Source organism: Trachemys scripta, chromosome 2, assembly GCF_013100865.1.
Source record: "Trachemys scripta elegans isolate TJP31775 chromosome 2, CAS_Tse_1.0, whole genome shotgun sequence".
In the NCBI taxonomy this organism is placed as follows: Eukaryota; Metazoa; Chordata; order Testudines; family Emydidae; genus Trachemys; species Trachemys scripta.
In genome coordinates, this window is record NC_048299.1 from 83,875,504 (window position 1) to 83,896,082 (window position 20,579).

Here is a 20,579-nt window from a genome sequence, read left to right on the forward strand (position 1 = left end):
GAGAGATAAGTTGGGTGACGTTATATCTTTGTCACCAACAGAAGCTGATCCAATAAGAGACTTACACAGCTTGCACAGAGCTCTTCTTCTAGTCGGGAAATGTACTCAGAGTATCACAGTTGAATAAGATAGAACAGATTGTTTAGCATAAAAAGTTAACACATATTTCGAGGGACCATTCAAAGTTAGGTGGCCCATTAACATAGCAGTAACACTTGTTTCCCAGACCTGAAGAAGAGCTCTGTGTGTAGCTCAAAAGCTTGTTTCTCTCACCAACAGAAGTCGGTCCAATAAAAGATGTTACCAGTATCCTGGGACTGACAAGGCTACAACACTGCATGCTATCATTTATAGTCCCTGTGATTTAAATAGTACTACTCATGGTAGTAAAGTTAAACACAGGTGTAAATGCAGGATGGGGCCATGTTCTGTTCCCATTACTTAAAAAATTAAATTACAAGTTAAAAAACATAGTAATAAAATTTTTAAAAGTGCCACTGTGGTTAAACAACAAAGTAAAAAAGGCAAAAAGTCATCCTTTAAAAAATGGAAGTTAAATCTTATAGAAGAAAATAGAAAGGAGCATAAACTCTGGCAAATGAAGTGTAAAAATATAATTAGGTAGGCCAAAGAAGAATTTGAAGAACAGCTAGCCAAAGACTCAAAAAATAACAACAATTTTTTTTTTAACCCTACTAAACAACCAGAGAGGCCACTGGATGATCAGATGCTAAAAGAGCACTCCAAGACGACAAGGCCATTGTGGGCAACTCCCTTGCATCGGTCTTCATGGCTGAGGATGTGAGGGAGATTCCCGAACCTGAGCCATTCTTTTTAGGTGACAACGCTGAGGAACTGTCCCAGATTGAGATGTCATTAGAGGAGGTTTTGGAACAAATTGATAAACAGTAATAAGTCACCAGGACTAGATGGTATTCATCCAAGAGTTCTGAAGGAACTCAAATGTGAAATTGCAGAACCACGATCTGTGGTATGTAATCTATCATTTAAATCAACTTCTGTACCAGATAACGGGGATGCCAATTTTTTTAAAAGTCTCCAGATGCGATCCCGGCAATTACAGGCTGTTAAGTCTGACTTCAGTACTGGGCAAACTGGTTGAAACTATAGTAAAGAACAAAATTGTTAGACACATAGATGAACATAATTTGTTGGGGAAGAGTCAACATGGTTTTTGTAAAGGGAAATCATGCCTCACCAATCTATTAGAATTCTTTGATGGGGTCAACAAACATGAGGACAAGGGGGATACAATGGATATAGTGTACTTAGATTTTCAGAAAGCCTTTGACAGGGTCCATCACGAAAGGCTCTTACGCAAAGTAAGCTGTCATGGGATAAGAGGGAAGGTCCTGTCATGGATTGGTAACTGGTTATAAAATAGGAAACCAAGGGTAGGAATAAATGGTCAGTTTTCAGAATGGAGAGAGGTAAATATTGGTATCCCCCAGGCGTCTGTACTGGGACCAGTACTATTCAACATACAGTATTCATAAATGATCTGGGAAAGGGGGTAAACAGTGAAGTGGCAAAATTTGCAGATGATACAAAACTACTCAAGATAGTTAAGTCCAAAGCAGACTGTGAAGAGTTACAAAGGGATCTCACAAAACTGAGTGACTGGGCAACAAAATGGCAGGTGAAATTCAATGTTGATAAATGCAAAGTAATGCACAGTGTAAAACATAATCTGAAATATACATATAAAATCATGGGGTCTAAATTAGTTGTTATCAATCAAGAATGAGATCTTGGAGTCATTGTAAATAGTTATCTGAAAACATCCACTCACTGTTCAGCGGCACTCAAAAAAGCTAACAGAACGTTGGGAATCATTAAAAAAGGGATTGATAATAAGACAGAAAATATCATATTGCCGCTATATAAATCCATGGTATGCCCATATCTTGAATACTGCATGTAGATGTGTTTGCTCCATCTCAAAAAAGATATATTGGAACTGGAAAAGGTTCAGAAAAGGGCAACAAAAATTATTAAGGGTATGGAACAGCTTCCATATGAGGAGAGATTAATAAGACTAGGACTTTTCGGATTGGAAAAGAGATGATTAAGGATGAATATGATAAAGATATATAAAATCATGATTGGTGTGGAGAAAGTAAATAAGGAAGTGTTATTTATTTCTTCTCATAACACAAGAATTAGGGTCACCAAATGAAATTAATTGGCAGCAGGTTTAAAACAAACAAAAGAACACAACACACAGTCAACCTGTGGAACTCCTTGCTAGAGGATGTTATGAAGGCCAAACTATAACAGGGTTCAAAAAAGAACTAGATAAATTCATGGAGGATAGTCCATCAATGGCAATTAGCCAGGATGGGCAGGTATGGTGACCCTAGCCTCTGTTTGCTAGAACTGGAAACTGGCAACAGGGGATGGATCACTTGATGATTACCTGTTCAGTTCATTTCCTCTGGGGCACCTGGCATTGGCCACTGTCGGAGGACAGGATACTGGGCTAGATGGATCTTTGGTCTGACCCAGTATGGCCGTTCTTATGTACTTCTGACAATAAATTTATCTGTTTCTTGATTTAAAGGGACACTGCCAACTTGAATGTTTTTAACTGACTGATTTTGAAAAAAAATCCAGTTTCTAATAGAACACACACTTTAAATAACACATCTTGAAATTTCTTTTTTTTTTTAAATATGAAGTTATTTTTTCTGCCCCTGACAATGTTCATAAGTATCAGCGGGTAGCCGTGTTAGTCTGTTTCCACAAAAACAACAAGGAGTCCAGTGGCACCTTAAAGACTAACAGATTTATTTGGGCATAAGCTTTTCTGGGTAAAAAACCCACTTCTTCAGATGCATGGAGTGAAAATTACAGATGCAGGCATTATTATATTGACACATGAAAAAAAGGGAGTTACCTCACAAGTTGAGAACCAGTGTTGACAGGGCCAATTCAATCAGGGTGTGGGACTGGGAGTGGCTGGCTCACTACAAATCAACTTTCCCTCTCCTGGAATTGACACCTCCTCATCAATTATTGGGAGTGGACTACATCCACCCTGATTGAATTGACCCTGTCAACACTGGTTCTCCACTTGTGAGGTAACTCCCTTCTCTTCATGTATCTGTATAATAATGCCTGCATCTGTAATTTTCACTCCATGCATCTGAAGAAGTGGGTTTTTTACCCACGAAAGCTTATGCCCAAATAAATCTGTTAGTCTTTAAGGTGCCACCAGACTCCTTGTTGTTAATGTTTATAAGAGGCTTTTCATGAGAAATTGGCAGACGATGAGGGGAAACAGTGAAACTGACTGTACGCAAAATGCTGTCAAATGCACAAAATAAATAAACTGGAAGGTAAAGGGTTTTTTTTTTTTTTTGCTAAATTCTTCAGTTTTAATAATTATAGATGTTACTTGTAACTGTAGTAGGTACAAAATTTTCTGTAGAAAATTTTAAGTTTACTTTTGCATTTGTCCTGCTCTGTGCTTGAGGAATAAGGCTCTGATCATGTTATACATTTATGCACATGCAGAAATTATACTCACATGAGTAGTCCCACTGGCGTGCACGGGCTTAAAGTTAACCATGTCTATAAATGTCAATGGAATTATGGTGGTATGGGAGTTACCACCTCATATTACTGACTTGTGCATTTTAGTTTTGATGCTGCCTTTGTCAGTCTGTCTATAAGGAAACCAAAGGTGGTAGAGGCACGACTAGCTGTCAGTCAAACAAAAGGTGATCTAAAAAAAGATTTAATTTTACCAGTTTTCCTTACGTTTTACAATATGTAAAATACCAGGCATCTTTAAATACTCTGTATATATTTACCAAACACTGGAAGCTAATAAAGATATGTGCTGCAGAGTGGAAACCCAGGCCTTGTCTAGATTAGAAAATTTCACTGGTTTAACTAAATTAATTATTAAATGGATCTAGTGAAACCACTGAAAACCCCTAGTATAGATACACTTACATCAGTTTAAAACTTGCTTATGTCAATTTAGTTTATTTCAGTTTGAATTGGTTTAAGCAGATTGATTTTAAATATCAATTTTAATTCACCTGGTGCAATTTTCTAGTTTAGATTAAAGCCTCGATACAATTGTTAAGCAATTAGGGGCAGGGATTGTCATTTTGTTCTGTGTTTGAACAGAGCCTACCAAAGTGGGGTCCTAGTCCATGTCTGGGGCTCCTAGGGGCTAACACAATACAAATAAACAATAAAAATGGATATCATGAAAACCATCTGAACACAGTACTCCTATAGAATTCAGCTGGACAGTCATGTACACTGAGAGCTTGTAGACTGGACCTTTAAGTTGTGTTAGTGTGACATTCCTCAGGGTACAATCTGGACTGATGGACAGCTGTGTCACCTCAGTTCTCCAACCTGGGGTGCCTTTTACACTGCTTTGCTGTGAGAGCAACTACTCCTGGTCTGCTCACACATGGCCTCCAGCATGTAAATCACCCCCAGGTACATTATATGAGTACTATAGCCAGGCAGCCATCTATCCATGAATGATGCTGCAGGCAACACCAGCAGACTCCCAGTCCCAGACTTTCCCCCAGAAATGTGCGTCTTGTACTACCCAGCACCCTCATGGACAATACAAGCTCATATGAAGTCTGTAATTTCATTAATAGAAAATGATATCCACAAACCTTGTTATCTCCAATGGAATACCCCAAACAAACACACATTGGTGTAGATAAAACAAGATTATTAACCAGAAATATTTATTTTAAGTGATTATAAGTAATGAGTCATCAAAGTTAGAATTGATTACAAAGTAAACAAAAGCAAAAACACATCTAATACTTAACAAGTTAAGTGAATTTAAAGCAAAGGTTTCTCTCACCATGTGCTTTAGCAGTCTTACTGGCTGAAATTCTTTCGACCAGGAACTCTCCCAGAGTTCAGTGTTAATTTCCTTGTCCTTCAGGTGTTGTTGATATCATGAGTAGAGATGAAGGGAGAGACCTTTTGGGGCCTCTGTTCTCCTTTCTTATAGCTCTCTTTTTCTTTGAAAATAATCTCTAGCTGAGGTTTTGTAGACAGCAAGTCTATGGAGATAGGAACCTCCAGCTATTCGTTGCCAAGATGTAAATTTCTTGCTCACATCCTTTTTCCTGCCAAAGAATGGCCACTTTCCAGGTGATAGTCCATTTGATTTTGTTGACACTTGGCTGAGGCATCAGTTTGCTTTTTGTCTCTGAGCAATTGATTTGTGGCTGTTTCCCCAGATTTAGAATATTACCACATATATTTTAATAGGACAATAATGATCAGCAAATTGTGAGTCTTCAAATGACACCTCACAAGGTATACTTTGAACAAAATCCACAATAGTTTTGTAAAAAGGGTGAGCATAGGGATACAGGCTGTCACAGAGAAAAAAGTGTGTAAGTTACAAGCAGTAGCAAAGTAGGTGTGGTTAAGAAGATCACATACAGTCCATGAGAGATCTAGCAGTTTGGAGTGGTAGGGGAATGGCACTCTTTCCCTATTTGAACGAGAGTCACCTCTCACTTTTGTACAGCACATACCCCTGTAGTACATACTCTGTGCTACTAGCAGAACTGTGATGCTGACTACAACTGCAGTTACGTTTGGTTGACCCAGAGCACCTATTATAGTAAAGGTGGTAGTGAAATAAATATAATTTGACTATAAAATATTACTATACAAAACCTTGATAGGAAATTCCCCATAGTAAAGATTTAAGTGGAGAACTTTGTCCAAAGGTTATAGCAGTTGCAATCAGATAACCATTAATGGTATTTTGTGGGTTAAGCACTCTCTTTTGTCTATATGAAGAATAGCAGAATAGCCAGCTTCAGGGAAAACTGAGTAAGCAAAAATATCTGAGGAGTGTCTGTGTGTTGCAGAGGAACTAGGCAAAAAATGGCCAACGCCTAAGTCCACCTGAAATAACCCACATACAGTAAAGAGACTGAGGACCATGTGATTTTGGGCTGAGTGGTTTTTAGGGTAACAGTTCAGATGACAGGTTTGACAGGAACAGGTAGTATGCTGAAAGCAAGAGACAGTAATAGAAAACACTGCTTTCTGACTATAGTGCTAGAAACAGTAGTGACTTACTTGGGTTTTCTGCAAGTGGAACTCTCAGTGTGTAGTTCTTTTGGGTTTGTTTGTTTTTTGAAAACACTACTGAAGGTAACTAGGTGTTGTGTGTATATATATATATATATATATATATAAACAGACTGTGAAAAATACCATGAATTTGTGTCACCAGTGGGTACCTGACCCACTGAAAATCTCCCAAAACTGCTCTCTCTCAGTAAAGGGTGATACTCTTTTTGTTCTATACTATTTGCGCAGGATTTGACAAATACCATCTTATGACTTGGCTGAAATGGTAACCTCTCTGTGGAGCGTGTAGTGAGAAGATTCTAGCTACAACCTGGTAGGTTTACAAAAAATTGAGGAAAAAGAAAAAGGAAATTAAGAGGCACATGGCAAAATATTGTCTATTTCGTCAGGAACAATCAGAGCACAGAGACTACCTCAAGCTTCAATTTTTCCAAAGAAAGAAACATGACTTATATATATTATGCAGGAGTGAGGAAAATTCTAAACTTGATAAGGTGGGGAGGAGGAAATGAGGAGGAGAGAGAAGACACACAGAAAGAAACTTAAAGAGAAGGATATTACTGACATATTGACAGAAAATCCACCAGGACAATCAGGGCCGTCCTTAGGATTTATGGGGCCCTACACAGTATTATTAAACTGGTGCCCCTATGCCCAACGGCAGCCCGAGCTCGCAGCCCAGCAGGAGGGTGAGGGGGGAGGCAGCAAAGGATAACAAGCTGCCCAGCCCGCCTCACGGTGGCAGAGAGTCACAGTTCCCCGCAGAGACCCCGGTACCCCCTCCCTCACACAGAATGGACATGCAGAAGGTACTGAAGGGTATGCTTGTGTTCATTTTAAACAAAATGTGATTTAGAAGGTACTTATGCACAGTGATTAGCTGCCAAAATATTAACAACAGGTTCCCTCCTCCTCACCCCCCGAGGGGGTCGTGGGCCCCCCCCGGGACCCCTGCCCCATCCACCCCCCTTCCCTGTCTCCTGACTGCCCTCTGCCGCCCCATCCAACCCCTCCTCTCATTCCTGATGGTCCCCCGGGACTCCTGCCCCATCCAACCACCCCTTCTCTCTGTCCCCGACTGCTCCTGGAACCCCTGCCCCTGACTGCCCACACCGCCCCATCCAACCCCTGCTCCTTCCTGACTGCCCCCCGGGACCCTTGCCCCCATTCAATCCTCCTGTTCCCTGCCCTCTGACCGCCCCGACCCCTATCCAACCCCCCACACAACCCCCCGAACTCCCCTGCCCTCTTCCAACACCCCCTCCCTGCTCTCTGCCCCCTTACTGTGCTGCCTGGTCCGCTGGGCCGGGTCCGGGCCGGAGCCGCTCGGCCAGGTCCGGGTCCGGGTTGGAGCCGCTGGGCTGAGTCCGGGTCGGAGCCGCTCCGCCAAGGCTGGGCCAGGCCAGGCTGGAGCCGCTGGGCTGGGCTGGGCCTGGGCCGCTCGGCCGGGACCACGGGACCCAAGCCGGGCCGGGGCCGCTCGGCCGGGACCGGGACCATGGGCCCCGAGCCAGGCCAGGGCCGCTCGGCCGGGACCGGGGCCCGAGCCGGGACCGGTGCCCAAGCCGGACCGGAGTTGGGGATGCTCGGCCGGGGCCGGAGCCGGGGGCGCTTGGCTGGGACCGGGACCGGGCCAGGGCTGGGGTACTCGGCCGGGGCCAGGCCGGAGGGAGTCGCTTGGCTGGGGCCGGACTGGGCTGCGCCGCGCCTCCCTAGAGACCTCCTCACGCCCCCCCCGGCCCCAACGTACCTGCCTGCTGCTTGTTTCAGGCTTCCTGCGAATCAGCTGATTCGCGGGAAGCAGGGGGCAGCGGGAGGAGAAGAGGGGCAGAGCGGGAGCGTTCAGAGGAGGAGGGGGAAGTGAGCTGGGGCTGGGGGCGGGGTGGACAGCTGCCGGAGCTTTTGTTAAATTTAAAAGCCCTTTTAGAACTGGTTGTCCCGGAACAACCGGTTCTAAAAGGGCTTCTAAATTTAACAACCGGTTCCTGCGAACCGGTAGAAACCGGCTCCAGCTCACCACTGCTTATGCATAAAGAAGCATGCTGTGGCTTACCACCCTAGGAACATTCTAGAAAAGGCCAAGGGGAGGGGGGTGAGCTCAACATGTGGAGTGGAGAAGTATAAGCATGTGATGAACAAATCCATGTATGGAAAGGTTAAATATGATTGGTTAGATTAGCGGTTTGTGTTATGTAACTTATTATGTAACTGCCATGTGCTATAAAATAACAATGGGAGGGGCTCCTTGCTGGAGGGACTCCAGCTGATTTTTGTACCAGGGGCTCTCCCTTTGTGCACATTGAATAAAGTCTTGTTGAATTAGATTGAATTGAATCGAAGACCTTTGATTCTGCCCGGCATCAGACTTATTTGGTTATTATTGGGAACCACAAAATCCCAATAGTACCTAATTAAAAGCACTAAATTTGGGAATAAAAAATGTCAGTCACAGGTTTTTTGGTATGCCCTGAAGTTTGTCAGACATTTATTTGCAAAAACTTTGTAGTAAGAGTGAGTCAGCTGTCTTGCTGAATACAACATTAAATATTAGGGAATACATGATGCAGCTCTTCTCTGTTTTACATTTTCTTAATCAGTATTTCTAAGCTGATTTTATATTTTAAATGTACTCTTAAGCCTTCATAAAGTAATCATTCCAGATTACTACATATTTAACTCACCAAAACAAAGACATTATTTTAAATTAATCAGTCACAGAGGTTTAGTGTGTTCATAACAATGTTCATTGCTTTTAGAAAAAGGGAATACTAATTTACTTTGTGTGAATAACACAACAATAGACATGTTTATGAAATTTCACCAACTTTAAAAAATATGTTTCCAAAGATTTTAGGCATAACAAAGGATTTTATATCTTATTAAGGTACTGATTTTGCTGGAGGGTTCTCTTAAAACTAGTTAATCAGAGAGTCAGAAGTAAAGAAAGGAAAACTTTTTGTCCAGCTATCTGGAAGGAAAGGGGTGTTGTCTCTTTAAGGGCTCTCTTCAGTGGGGGCGGGGAGAGGAAGAGGGGATAAAGGGAGAAAGGGGGTGAAGGGAGAAAAGGGTGGACAGAAAGGACAGGAAAACTTTGGAAGCAAGTTTTTTTTTACTATAGTAATTTAAATGTGTATTTTAGATAAGGGTGGTCTTTTGAAGGATTTATTTAAAAAACTATTATGTCTGAAGATCCAAGCATTTAAGGCTAAAGATGATTGTGCATCTAAAAATCTATGCAAGGATTTTTTAGAGATGTGATTTTATAATCTTCACCAACACACTAATTAAATATTTTTAAAGCAAATTTTAAACGAAGGTCCTGTAGACTGACATGTTCTGAGTAAATATTACAGTAATGCACAACTGTTTTTGTCAGTAAATTCAGAAACTGACAGTATATACCTGGGGTTTGGCAAATGCCTGTTAAATGACTTCATTACCCCTTGAATGGCTCTTTAATAGTTTCAATGTTGTGCTAATAGGTTTGGCAGGCTGGAACACTTTTTCACTTTTATCTACTAGATCCTCTCCTGAGGAAGACTCACCAGGATGCAGCAGCCAGCTGTGGGAGCCTGCAGGAAAGGGATAGGAAAGTCAGGAGGGTGGACACTAAGACCCAGTGGTGCCCCAAATTTTGAGGTGCCCTATGCAGCTGCATATGTTGCCTATGCCTAAGGACACCTCTGAGGACAATGCTCTGAAAGAGAGGAGACAGCTGCAAACTCCACACTTCCATTTGATACCTCTGGGATCTGTATTCCTTTCAGTTCATGTCTAAGTATCAAACTCACATACTGCATTTAATAGTTAGATTATATATTGGAATGTATGCAGATTCTTGAGGATACAAGAGAACTTGAGCGTGTACCATTAATGGAACACAAAGATGAAAGCTACCAATTTCTTGGGGAGTTAGGATGTGGTTCTTAGAGAGTCCACCAGAGTGTTCCATGTGCTACTACAAGACCTTTCTTGCTTACGAAAAGTTACTTTGAATTGTATTGTACCTTGCTCGTGTATATAAGATTCATAGGAAAGAGAGACTATCTGGCTGAAGTAAATAATTGGTTGCTTGCTATGGTCTGCAGCAGGCAATGCTGGGCACTGTAAACCAGCTTCCTGGCTCCATAGCCGCCGACTCTGTGGGTGCTCTGGTGCTGGAGCACACACGGGGAAAAATTAGTGGGTACTCTGCGCCCATCGGCAGCCAAGCTCCCCGCCTCACCTCACCTCCGCCGCCTCCCCTAAGCGCACCACGTCCCAGCTCCTCCGCCTACTTCCCAGCGTTTGCCACTGCGAAACAGCTGTAGCAAGCTCTGGGAGGGAGGCAGGAGGAGCAGGAATGTAGTGTGCTCAGGGCAGGAGGCGGGGGAAGAGGGAGGGCCTGGATTAGCCTTTTGTGGGCCTGGTGCCAAAAATATTTGGGGGCCCTATGGAGCATGGTGTGGGGAGATCGGTCCCCAGAGCGAGGGGGATGTCCAGGGGCATGACAGGGGCGGCCCCGTTCCACCCAGCCCAGTGCCAGGGCACTATTTACAAACCGGCAGTTGCTAGATTCAGTATCCTGCCTGCCCTGTGCTGCCAGCATGCCCCTTCCTGTCGGGGTGGGCCCATGCCGCGCCACACAGCTCCCCCGCCCAACACCTGCTCCTGACTCCCTGTGGCCAGGGCCCACCCCCAGACTCTCCTACAAATGCACAGCGCCCTGCACAATATCACCCCTGCACAGCACCCCCCTGCCCACAGCCCCACTACTGCCCCAACACACACAGTTCTTCCCTACCTCTCACAGCCCAGCACCCCTCCCAGATGCCCCTCCTCCCCAGAGACCCACTCCCTGCGTCCTGGCTGCACTCACTGGCCCTGTTGGGAGGCAACTGTGTCTGCTGGGCCGGCAGCGCAGCCGTGGCTGGTCACAGGGTACGGAATCACTACAGCCCCTCAGGAGTGGTGTGATTAGCCAGGCCAGGGTCTGCCCCTGCCAGGCTGCCTCAGGACCCACTTGCCTGGAGGTGTCCAGCCAAGCCCCCACACTGTTGTTGCCCCGTGATTGCCAGAGACTGGCCAGGCTTCTGCACTAGTCCCAGGTGGCTCAGCTCCGGGGAGACAGGCGCGGCCCCACAGGTGGCGGGAATCAGAGACTGCCCAGAGCTGGAGGTGCACTGGGAGTTGGCCAGGGGGCAGAGAGGAGCCCTCAGCCTGCGGGCAAGCCAAGAGGAGCAAATGATGGGCAGGGGAAGCCAGCGGGCTGGCAGGGTCTTGGGGTGCAGTGCAAGCAGAGCAGGCTGGGGCCCCTGCTGAGCATGGGCCCGGCTCCATGGCGCCACTGGCTGGTACTGCCTGTAGGCTGCAAACCTCTCTTGCCTAGCTTCTCAGATGAAATACATAGAAAACAATAACCGTTTCCCATCAGTTTTTTCTTTTTTGATTAGTTAAAAATGACAGCAGTTTGTAACCTGGCAGAAGCATCAAGATTTCTGCAGACATTTTTGGAAGTCCATTTGTGGTTAAGGAATGAGAAGTGTGACCAGCTACATTTCCAGGAAATATAGAGATAACTGTGTGAAAACATATAATGCAAAGCTTATTTTTAAAAGAGCACACCGTAAAGTTTGGAGTGGGCATAAAATTGCATGGTTGCATCAGCATCTGATCATTGCTAACAGAGGGGAGACAAAGTGTTTCTTGTATCAATTAGGCACAAGGCTTGGGACATTTAGGCACCAAATACAGGAAATAGAGAGAGTAGCTGGGTGGATGGATGGATTGTGCTCATTCTACCCAAATGTGGCCAAAACCTGTGTGATAAAGATCCAAGATGAGTGACACTCACAATTATCAACAAAGGAAAAGTCAGGGGCTGCGGAGCCGATTCTTTTGGTGTAACTATTTCTAGAACATCAGTTTCCTGCCTATTTCTCGTTTTCAACAATAAAACGGAGGGGACGCCACGTGCACGGGGAATGCAGGGCCCTTATGGGCTGAAGGGACAGTCAGCTGTCGGGAAGGGTGGGGCTGCTCAGCTATGTATGCGGGTGGATTGGAGGCGTCCGCGAGGAGGGTGTTGCCCATTGTCCTAGAAACTGAAGGTGGGGGGAAAAGAGGCCGATTAAATCCCATCTAGTCCAGATTCTCTTCTCCAAGGGGCTCAGGTAGAACGGTTCCTTACAGGGCGTTGCTCAGGGCAGAGGGAAGTGGGGACTGAGCCGCAGAGCGGCTGCCTCTGCCCTTCACCCGGTCATTGCTGGGCACAGCGCGCCCGCCCCTTTGGGAATGACACTAGCAGGGCTGGGGCACGGGGAATGCCCCCAGGCGGTTTGTCCCTCGCTCCTCGCCGTAGCGTCCCGTCATCTCAGCTCCACGTTGGCCGCGCAGGCGCAGTGGCTCTTCTGTTCACCTGCTGGGGAGGGGGATCCAGGAAGGAGCGGAGGTGAAGCGGCGGCGGCTGATCCGGGGAGCGGAGTTACCGGCGCTCGCGGGAGGAGCTCGGCTCCCAACCACCCCTGAGCCCCAGGCTGCCGGGAGAGGGGACGGGACGCGGGAGGGAGACTGACGCCCCCTCCCGGAGCGGGGACCGGCAGCGGCTCCCCGTGTTCCCCTTGCCGCCCCCTCCTCCCCGGGGCGCTGGGGGGCCGCCGCCATGTTCAAGAAACTGAGGCAGAAAATCGTCGAGGAGCAAACACAGCCGCGGAGCCCTGGGGGGCGGGCGCCCCAGCAGCCGCAGGTACCGCGCGCCGGGCCCTGCGCCTCCTCCCCCCCCGGGCTCGGAAGGGGATAAAGCAGCGGGGCTTGGCTCCCCTCGCTGCGCAGTGCCGGTGCGGTGAGAGCCCCGCTGCTGTCCGGGTGTCACTCGTCACCTGCAGGCAGTGGGGCGGGGTGCTCCAGTCCCAGTTTTTCTGCAACCTCTGGAGGAGGCAGCCCCGGCATCGCGCTGTGGGTCTGTCAGAGCTGCGTGCTCACGACTGACTCCTTTTACATCAGTGACACCTCCCCCACCCCCACTCCCTCATTAGTTCCTTTCCCTGGTTGGAAGCTCCCATTTATTATCACAAAGACGTGTTATAACTTCCTGCAGCGCTTCAGGGGACAGGGCACTTCTTCTCTAACTTTATGTCTTGCCCGCTCTGTCCCGGCGTTAATGTAGGACATAAAATACCCAGATCTCTACTTCTTGGTATAATTTTGTATCTTGGATTAAAAGAGAAATCAGATAAAGCACAAAGTCACTATACAAGTTGTGCTTTGGCTGTCAGAAACAGAAACTAGTTCTTATTCAGGCAGGACTCCTATTGAAGTCCTGAGAAATTATATAGAGCTCTATATATAGCACATTAACTGTTGTGCTCTGTTTTTTTCCTCTTACAAAGTGAGCAAACTGCTTGCTGCCCCCAGACAAATCAGTTATTTCCCAGGAAAGATGTGCAGTGTGCTTTAAAAATAAAAGTTTATGAACTTGGTGCTTTTGAAAGTGAGACACCAACATCTTTACTTGGGCACCATGCAAGGTAGGCACAATGAAAAATCCCCCCCTACCCCCCCACATACAACATCTGCTGTTGTTATAGCCTTAAATAGGGAGTGCCAGTGATGCTGAATTATGCTAAATTGTGCGACCCTCCTCAAGTCTTCTAGAGACTGCTGAGAACTGATTTTCATGTTAACTCAGTTTCTAGAAGTATCTCGTTCAGTATTCATACAAAATCTTTTTGGTTGTCAGGATAGCGAGAATAATGTGGGTGATGAAGCTATTGACTTTTTAGCGTTTAAAGAATTTCATATGATAACATTTTAGTTTACATCAGATCTCACAGTTCAGCATTGCGGTCATTGGTTATCTTTGTCACACTTATAATATAATAGTATATTCTGCCAATAATCATAGTTAGAGGTGATTAAATTTCAATATAAGCTGCTAATGACATCTAAACTATACAGTGAATTACTTTTGTCTGACTGCATCGTAATGTTGAACAATATTTGATAAATGAAGGAATCATTAACTATTTAAAAATTAATGGCTTCATCCCCTACCAAACCTTGAGCTTCAGGCTTTGTGGGTCTGGGTTTTTTTCCCCCTGTCCCCATGTATTCCTGGAAGTCTCTCTTCGCTAGGGTTACCAGATGTCCCGATTTTATAGGGATAGTCCCGATATTCAGGGCTTTCTCTTACATAGGCATCTATTACCCCTCCACTCCCATCCTGATTTTTCTCACTTGCTATCTGGTCGCCCTTCTCTTCTCCCATGCTGCTTTTAACTTTAAAGAAATTAAGAAAAAAAAAACACAAAAAAACACCTGCACTTGAGAGACCATTTGGTTACTTAATCTTAGAAATTGGTACTTCTTGGTTATTTAAATTGCTGTTAATATTACTAAGATTTTGAAATATTATTGGATTATACTTGAATTTTTACATATAGAATATCTGGAGTCTGTGGACATTTATTACATTCTCTTGCAGATTAAACAACTTGACTTTTTTTTGTCCAATTTGTACTTCAGTAAAGGTAAAGTTATTACAGGATTTTAAAGATTGCATGCAACAGCAATTTGTAAATTATAATAATACAGAATGTATACTTGTCACAGACGGCAGTAACTCGAAGGGCAGAACTAAAAAAATCATTAAGTACATGATAGGCTGTGCAGAATGAGCAACTTCTAGTAAGTATTTTGGGTATGAATATTTACACTCAGTTTCATCCAAGATGCTGATTCTTCAAGTGGGGAGTGATCTTTTTGTTGAGAGTTGTAAACAAGATCTTTATAAGGTTGTATAGTGTATTATCACATTTCATTTTAAATTCTTTCATATGCCATTAGTTATGGGTCTCTTCACAATTTTGTAGTGGTAAAGGATTGCTTTCATCAGGGATAGATCTGAGGCAATATATTTATATGCATGTTTTCAATAAATTATAGAGTGATTTAGCTATAAGACTTCAGTTTAATTTTAAGGAGACATTTCAGCTAAATCATTGTGCATCACACTGAAAATTTTATCCCATTTAGTTTGGGACAGTCAGTATGTATTGAGGAATCAGTACTTATTGTGAATCAATGTTGTGGATATATTTGTGCCTGAGTGTGGTGATGTTTTTTTCACTAGCATAATGTACAGTCTGGCTTTATTTCTCTGTTGAAATATTCATTGGCAAATCTTGTGAAACTGAATCAAACAGTTTAAACTAAGTTAAATAACACTTTATTTGTTCCATCATACTGTCAGTTTCTGATCTGTCAGTGATCTTATATACTATATTGTCACTTTGAAATGAATTAAAAACCCAAAACCCCACAATGAAAACAGAATGTTTAGTTTTAACCATTATCCTGCAACGCTGACAACTCCAAAATTGCACCACTGAGTTAGTGTGTGAAATCAGAGTGAAATTTGACTTTGAATAAAACTGGAATTGACTAATCTGCTAACTCTACATTTCATACAACTTGGACAATGAAATCAAATGACATAAATCAAAAGAAATGGCATCAGCCCTCAAAAAATTTACACAAGATCTCCTAGTCAGAGTGAAAAGCACACCTCTACCTCGATATAACTCTGTCCTCGGGAGCCAAAAAATCTTACCACGATATAGGTGAAACCGCGTTATATTGAACTTGCTTTGACCAACCGGAGTGCGCAGCCCCCCCCCCCAGAGCACTGCTTTACCGCGTTATATCCGAATTCGTGTTATATCTGGTCGCGTTATATCGAGGTAGCAGTGTATTTTTTCCTCCCCCACTCTCCTTGTAATTTAAAGGAATAAAATAACTGCAAGCAGTTAATTGGATTATATTATAATGTCAGTCAATTTTCGATTCAAGACAAAAAAAAGTAACTTACAACATTCGTTGCTTTAGATTTTCTTTCCCTTCATGGCTTCACTCACTTGCATTCTTTTCTTATATCCTGTCATGGTGCATCTTTTCTTGGGCTGTCTTCACTGTTTGCTCTTTCTTTTTTGGTATATTGTCTTTACCTCTTACACTATGTAATCTTTCTCCAGTCTGTCTCTACTCCATTTACTCTCCCACTGCACACACATCTTCTCATCTTGCAGATAAGCCTTGGTGATTTTACCAGTCACTAGAAGCTAGAGGACTAAATGTTCTGGCCCAAGATTGATTGATAGGCTGGTGCCACTATTCAGGTACAATGACTAGGTAAGAACCTATTACTGTTCCTGGGCCTTGCTTTGCAGCTTCATCTTTTGTAAGAGTTGCTAGCTAGTAGGTGTCAGGCGTCTCAACTTGGAGACCCCAAATTTCCTCTGCTTCCCAAGTCCCTCTCCTTCCCCCCCAAATTCTCTGGCTGTATAAAGGGAGAAGGAACGTGCTCTTGCTGTTCCTCTTCCCTTTCCAGACCCCGCTGCTGGTCTCCATATTCTGCTCCTTCCCAAGCCTGAGGATCCTCCTGTGTAGTGACTAGCTTCGGTACCTTCCTCTGCTGCTGCTCCTTCTAGTTTTCAAAAGCAGCACTAGAATGAAACTGACCATGGTTCTGAACACAGCAGCAAAAACTGACCAGACTTTGGTTAGTTACAGTCTTCTGAAACTTGAGAAACTGAGGGTACGTCTACACTTATTTCCTTGTTCGGCGGCAGGCAATCGATCTTCTGGGATCGATCCCGGAAGTGCTCGCCGTCAACGCCAGTACTCCAGCTCGGCGAGAGGAGTACGCGGCATCGACGGGGGAGCCTGCCTGCCGCGTCTGGACCTGCGGTAAGTTCGGACTAAGGTACTCCGAATTCAGCTACGTTATTAACGTAGCCGAATTTGCGTACCTTAGTCCGAAGTTGGGGGTTAGTGTGGACCAGGCCTTATTAGAAGCAGTGGGGATGCTGGAGTATTGCCTGTAGACAAGTAAGATGGCACTGCATCAGATAACACTTGGTTCGTGTTTAAAAGATTATTTTTTGCATTCATAAGGACCAGAAAACTTTTTTCTTTAATTTTTTTTTTTGCACTAGCTTGGGGAAACTTTATATTTGCAATGGGTGAGTAGATTTTTCATTCTCTATGAAAAGTAAATATCTTAAAGTCTTTGGAGCTCAATTTCTCAGCAACATATATTGCCTCCATGGTTGCATGGTCATTTGATATTAAATGAGGTGTTTGACTTTCTAGCAGTTTTTATTCTGAGCTGAGAATATCCTACTTATTTGGTAATGGCAGTACTCATGGCTGTGCCAGAAATTGGAATAATCCATTGTATTTGGTTTGATATTTCACGTGTTGGCTATTATCTATCAGCTCTTTTATATTAGTTGTTCTCAGGCAACTGGTAGGCAGAGTACTATTAGTTATTACTCTTTCCCATCATACTACAGGATTAGACTAGAATTGTGCCAGGTCTTTATACATACAAAACATTAAACTCCTTCCGCTTTCTAAAAATGACTGATTTTACTGGGAACATAACTATTTCTTTACAGTGAGTAGATAGTCTACTATCCATGTCATAGAACATCAAATACTCAATGCCTGATTCTTCTGAGCCATCCATTTGGAAAATATAGAGAGGTATTGAAAGCAAGATGATGCTACTATCATCACATGTTTCTGGAAGTCAAACAGTAAATTTGCAACAAAAGTAATTGTACATTCTTGGTATATTGTCAACAGTAGTTAGACATGTACGATGAGATCTTGTTAATTAGTTTTATCTATAGCATAGAGCTTTTGGTATTTTAATATTTTAGTTAGTTCATAGTGATATTTTATAGTTGAGTGTGATGAGAATAATAAACTACGTGTGAGTTGGTTATGGTATAGAGAGGACTCAGGAAAAGTTGTGAAATTTGTCTTTTGATTATAGTCATTCAGTGCAATAAAGTTTGTTTGCTTTGTGGACTTCATAAAAACTGTCTTAAATTCTTCTGCTCACTTTTCCTTGTGCAGCTTCTATTTTTCTCTTGCTTTTTGTAAACGTTCTTGTTTAATTATTTCCTTGTCATCCCCATCCCCAGCCCTGAAATTTCCTTTTGAGCCACTCATTTTTGACTGTGTTGGCAAAAGTTAATAATTGCCTAAACCAAAAAGTTTGTTTAATTTACACATGAAATTTAAGATTTCTTTGCTACTTAGAATTAGTGTACATTTCAGTAATTTTACAGCACTTGCAGCTCTCTGGAGTCGTTAGCCACGTGACAGCGTACTTTCCTGACTTTTGCATATATTTACACACGTAGAATATTAAATATATAATGTGATGGGTTACTCAGCTAACAAAGTTATCTCGGTCTGCAGAAAATTAATAGTATATCCCAATAAAAACCTCCAAAATGATAAATATCTCATATCACAGCCTTAATTAACGTTAATGGGGGAAAATATACATTGAGAGGAAAATAGACTTTTTTATATTTCTTAAAAGATAAAATCCAGAAAAAGTATGAGTTGCCTTTAAAAACCATGTTCATTCAAGTTTAAAGAGAGTTTCTGTACCACTTGTATTTGTGATCCTTTAAATGCATAAGTTAAGGGAACCAGAAGACACTAGCCATCAAAATGATTGAATGAATAAATATATACACACACCTCTACCCCGATATAACGCTATCCTCGGGAGCCAAAAAATCTTACTGCGTTATAGGTGAAACTGCATTATATCGAACTTGCTTTGATCCACCGGAGTGCATAGCCCCGCCCACCAGAGCACTGCTTTACAGCATTATATCCGAATTCATGTTATATCGGGTCGCGTTATATCGGGGTAGTTGTATATAAAAGTAGTTTTAGGTTTAAAGGTTTGTGTGTATATATATATATATCTATTTGTCAGGCCTCAGATCTGTAGTACTAAGTGTGAACTGTGGTTATAAATTATTAAAATAGCTAATGTAGCCTCACTGCAAGTTCTTGGGACTGACTGGAGAAGGGTGAACTTGAGTGTCCGGTATTCAGTGAGGATATTGATATAGGCATCTCAGAAACTTGGTAATATGATGATGATCAATGGGACCCTGTAATACCAGGGTACAGTATATATAGGAATGACAGAATAGTTTGTGCTGGTGCGGGTGGAGGGTGGCACTATATGTGAAAGAATGCATGGAGTCAAATATAATAAAAATCTTAAATGAATCAAACTGTACCATAGAATCTCTATGTTTAGAAATTCCATGCTAAGAGTATATCAGTAAGAATATACTACCAACCAGCTGACTAGGATGGTGATGGTGTGAAATGCTCTGGGAGATTAGGAAGGCTATAAGAATAGAAAACTCAATAATTATGTGGGATTTCAGCTATTCCCATATTGACTGGGTACATGTCATTTTAGGACAGGATGCTGAGATTAAGTTTCTAGACACCATTAATGACTGCTTCATGGAGCAGCTAGTCCTGAAACCCACAAAGAGAGAGGCAATTTTTGATCCTAAGTGGAACACATGATCTGGTCCCAGAAGTGAATATAGCTGAACTGCTTGATAATCGTGACCATAATATAATTAAATTTAACATCCTTCTGGGAGGGAAAGTTTCAAAGTCCATCACACTAGCATTTAACTTCAGAAGGGGAACTACTTAAAAATTAGGATGCTAGTTAAACAGAAGAGAAAAGGTACAGTCACAAGAATGAAATGCCAGCAAGCTGCATAAAAACTTTTTAAAAAATACCATCATAAAGACTCAAATTAAATATATACCCCAAATAAAAAAAACATAGTAAGAGGACCAAAACAGTTCCACCATGACTGAACAACAGAGTAAAAGAAGTGGTTAGAGGCAAAAAGGCATCCTTGAAAAACTGGAAGTCAAATCCTACTGAGGAAAATAGAAAGGAGCATAAACTCTGGCAAGTCAAGTGTCAAAGTATAATTAGGCAGGCCAAAAAAGAATTTGAAGAGCAACTAGGCAAAGACTCAAAAACTAGCAGCAATTTTTTTTTAAGTACTTCAGAAGCAGGAAACTTGCCAAACAATCAGTGGGGCCACTGGATGATTGAGGTGCTAAAGGAGCACTCAAGGAAGACCAGGCTGTTGCAGAGAAGCTAAATGAATTCTTTGCATCTGTCTTCACTATAGGGGATGTGAGAGAGATTCTGCCAAATGAGCTATTATTTTTATGTGGCAAATCTGATTAACTGTCTCATTGAGGTGTCAGTACAGGTGGTTTTGAAACAAACTAATACATTAAACAGTAATAAGTCAGCAGGACCAGAGGTATTCACCCAAGAGTTCTGAAGGAACTCCAGTATGAAATTGCACAGCTACTTAAGTGTGGTATGTAGCCTAACACTTAAATCAGCTTCTGTCTTAGATGACTGGAGAATAACTAATGTGATGCCGATTTTTAAAAAAGTTTCAGAGGCGATCCTGGCAATTACAGGCCAGTAAGCTTAACTTCACAGTACCAGGCAAATTGGTTGAAACTGTATTAAAGAACAGAATTATCAGACTCGTAGATGAACATGATTTGTTGGGGAAGAGTCAACATGA

General features: G+C 42.9%; 1 protein-coding gene across 3 annotated transcripts in view; it reads left to right on the forward strand.

The window, feature by feature from the left end:
- The first annotated feature begins 12,257 nt into the window (after nt 1–12,257).
- The window catches only part of GOLGA4 (golgin A4), a 116,669-nt gene continuing 108,347 nt past the window's right edge, over nt 12,258–20,579 (forward strand). For 2 of the 3 annotated variants that reach the window (XM_034761124.1, XM_034761125.1), the window contains exon 1: nt 12,258–12,856. In XM_034761124.1, the coding sequence (XP_034617015.1) occupies nt 12,773–12,856 (84 nt within the window). In that variant the 5' untranslated portion in view covers nt 12,258–12,772. The remainder of the gene's footprint in view (nt 12,857–20,579) is intronic. The other variant, XM_034761126.1, reaches the window with a different exon arrangement.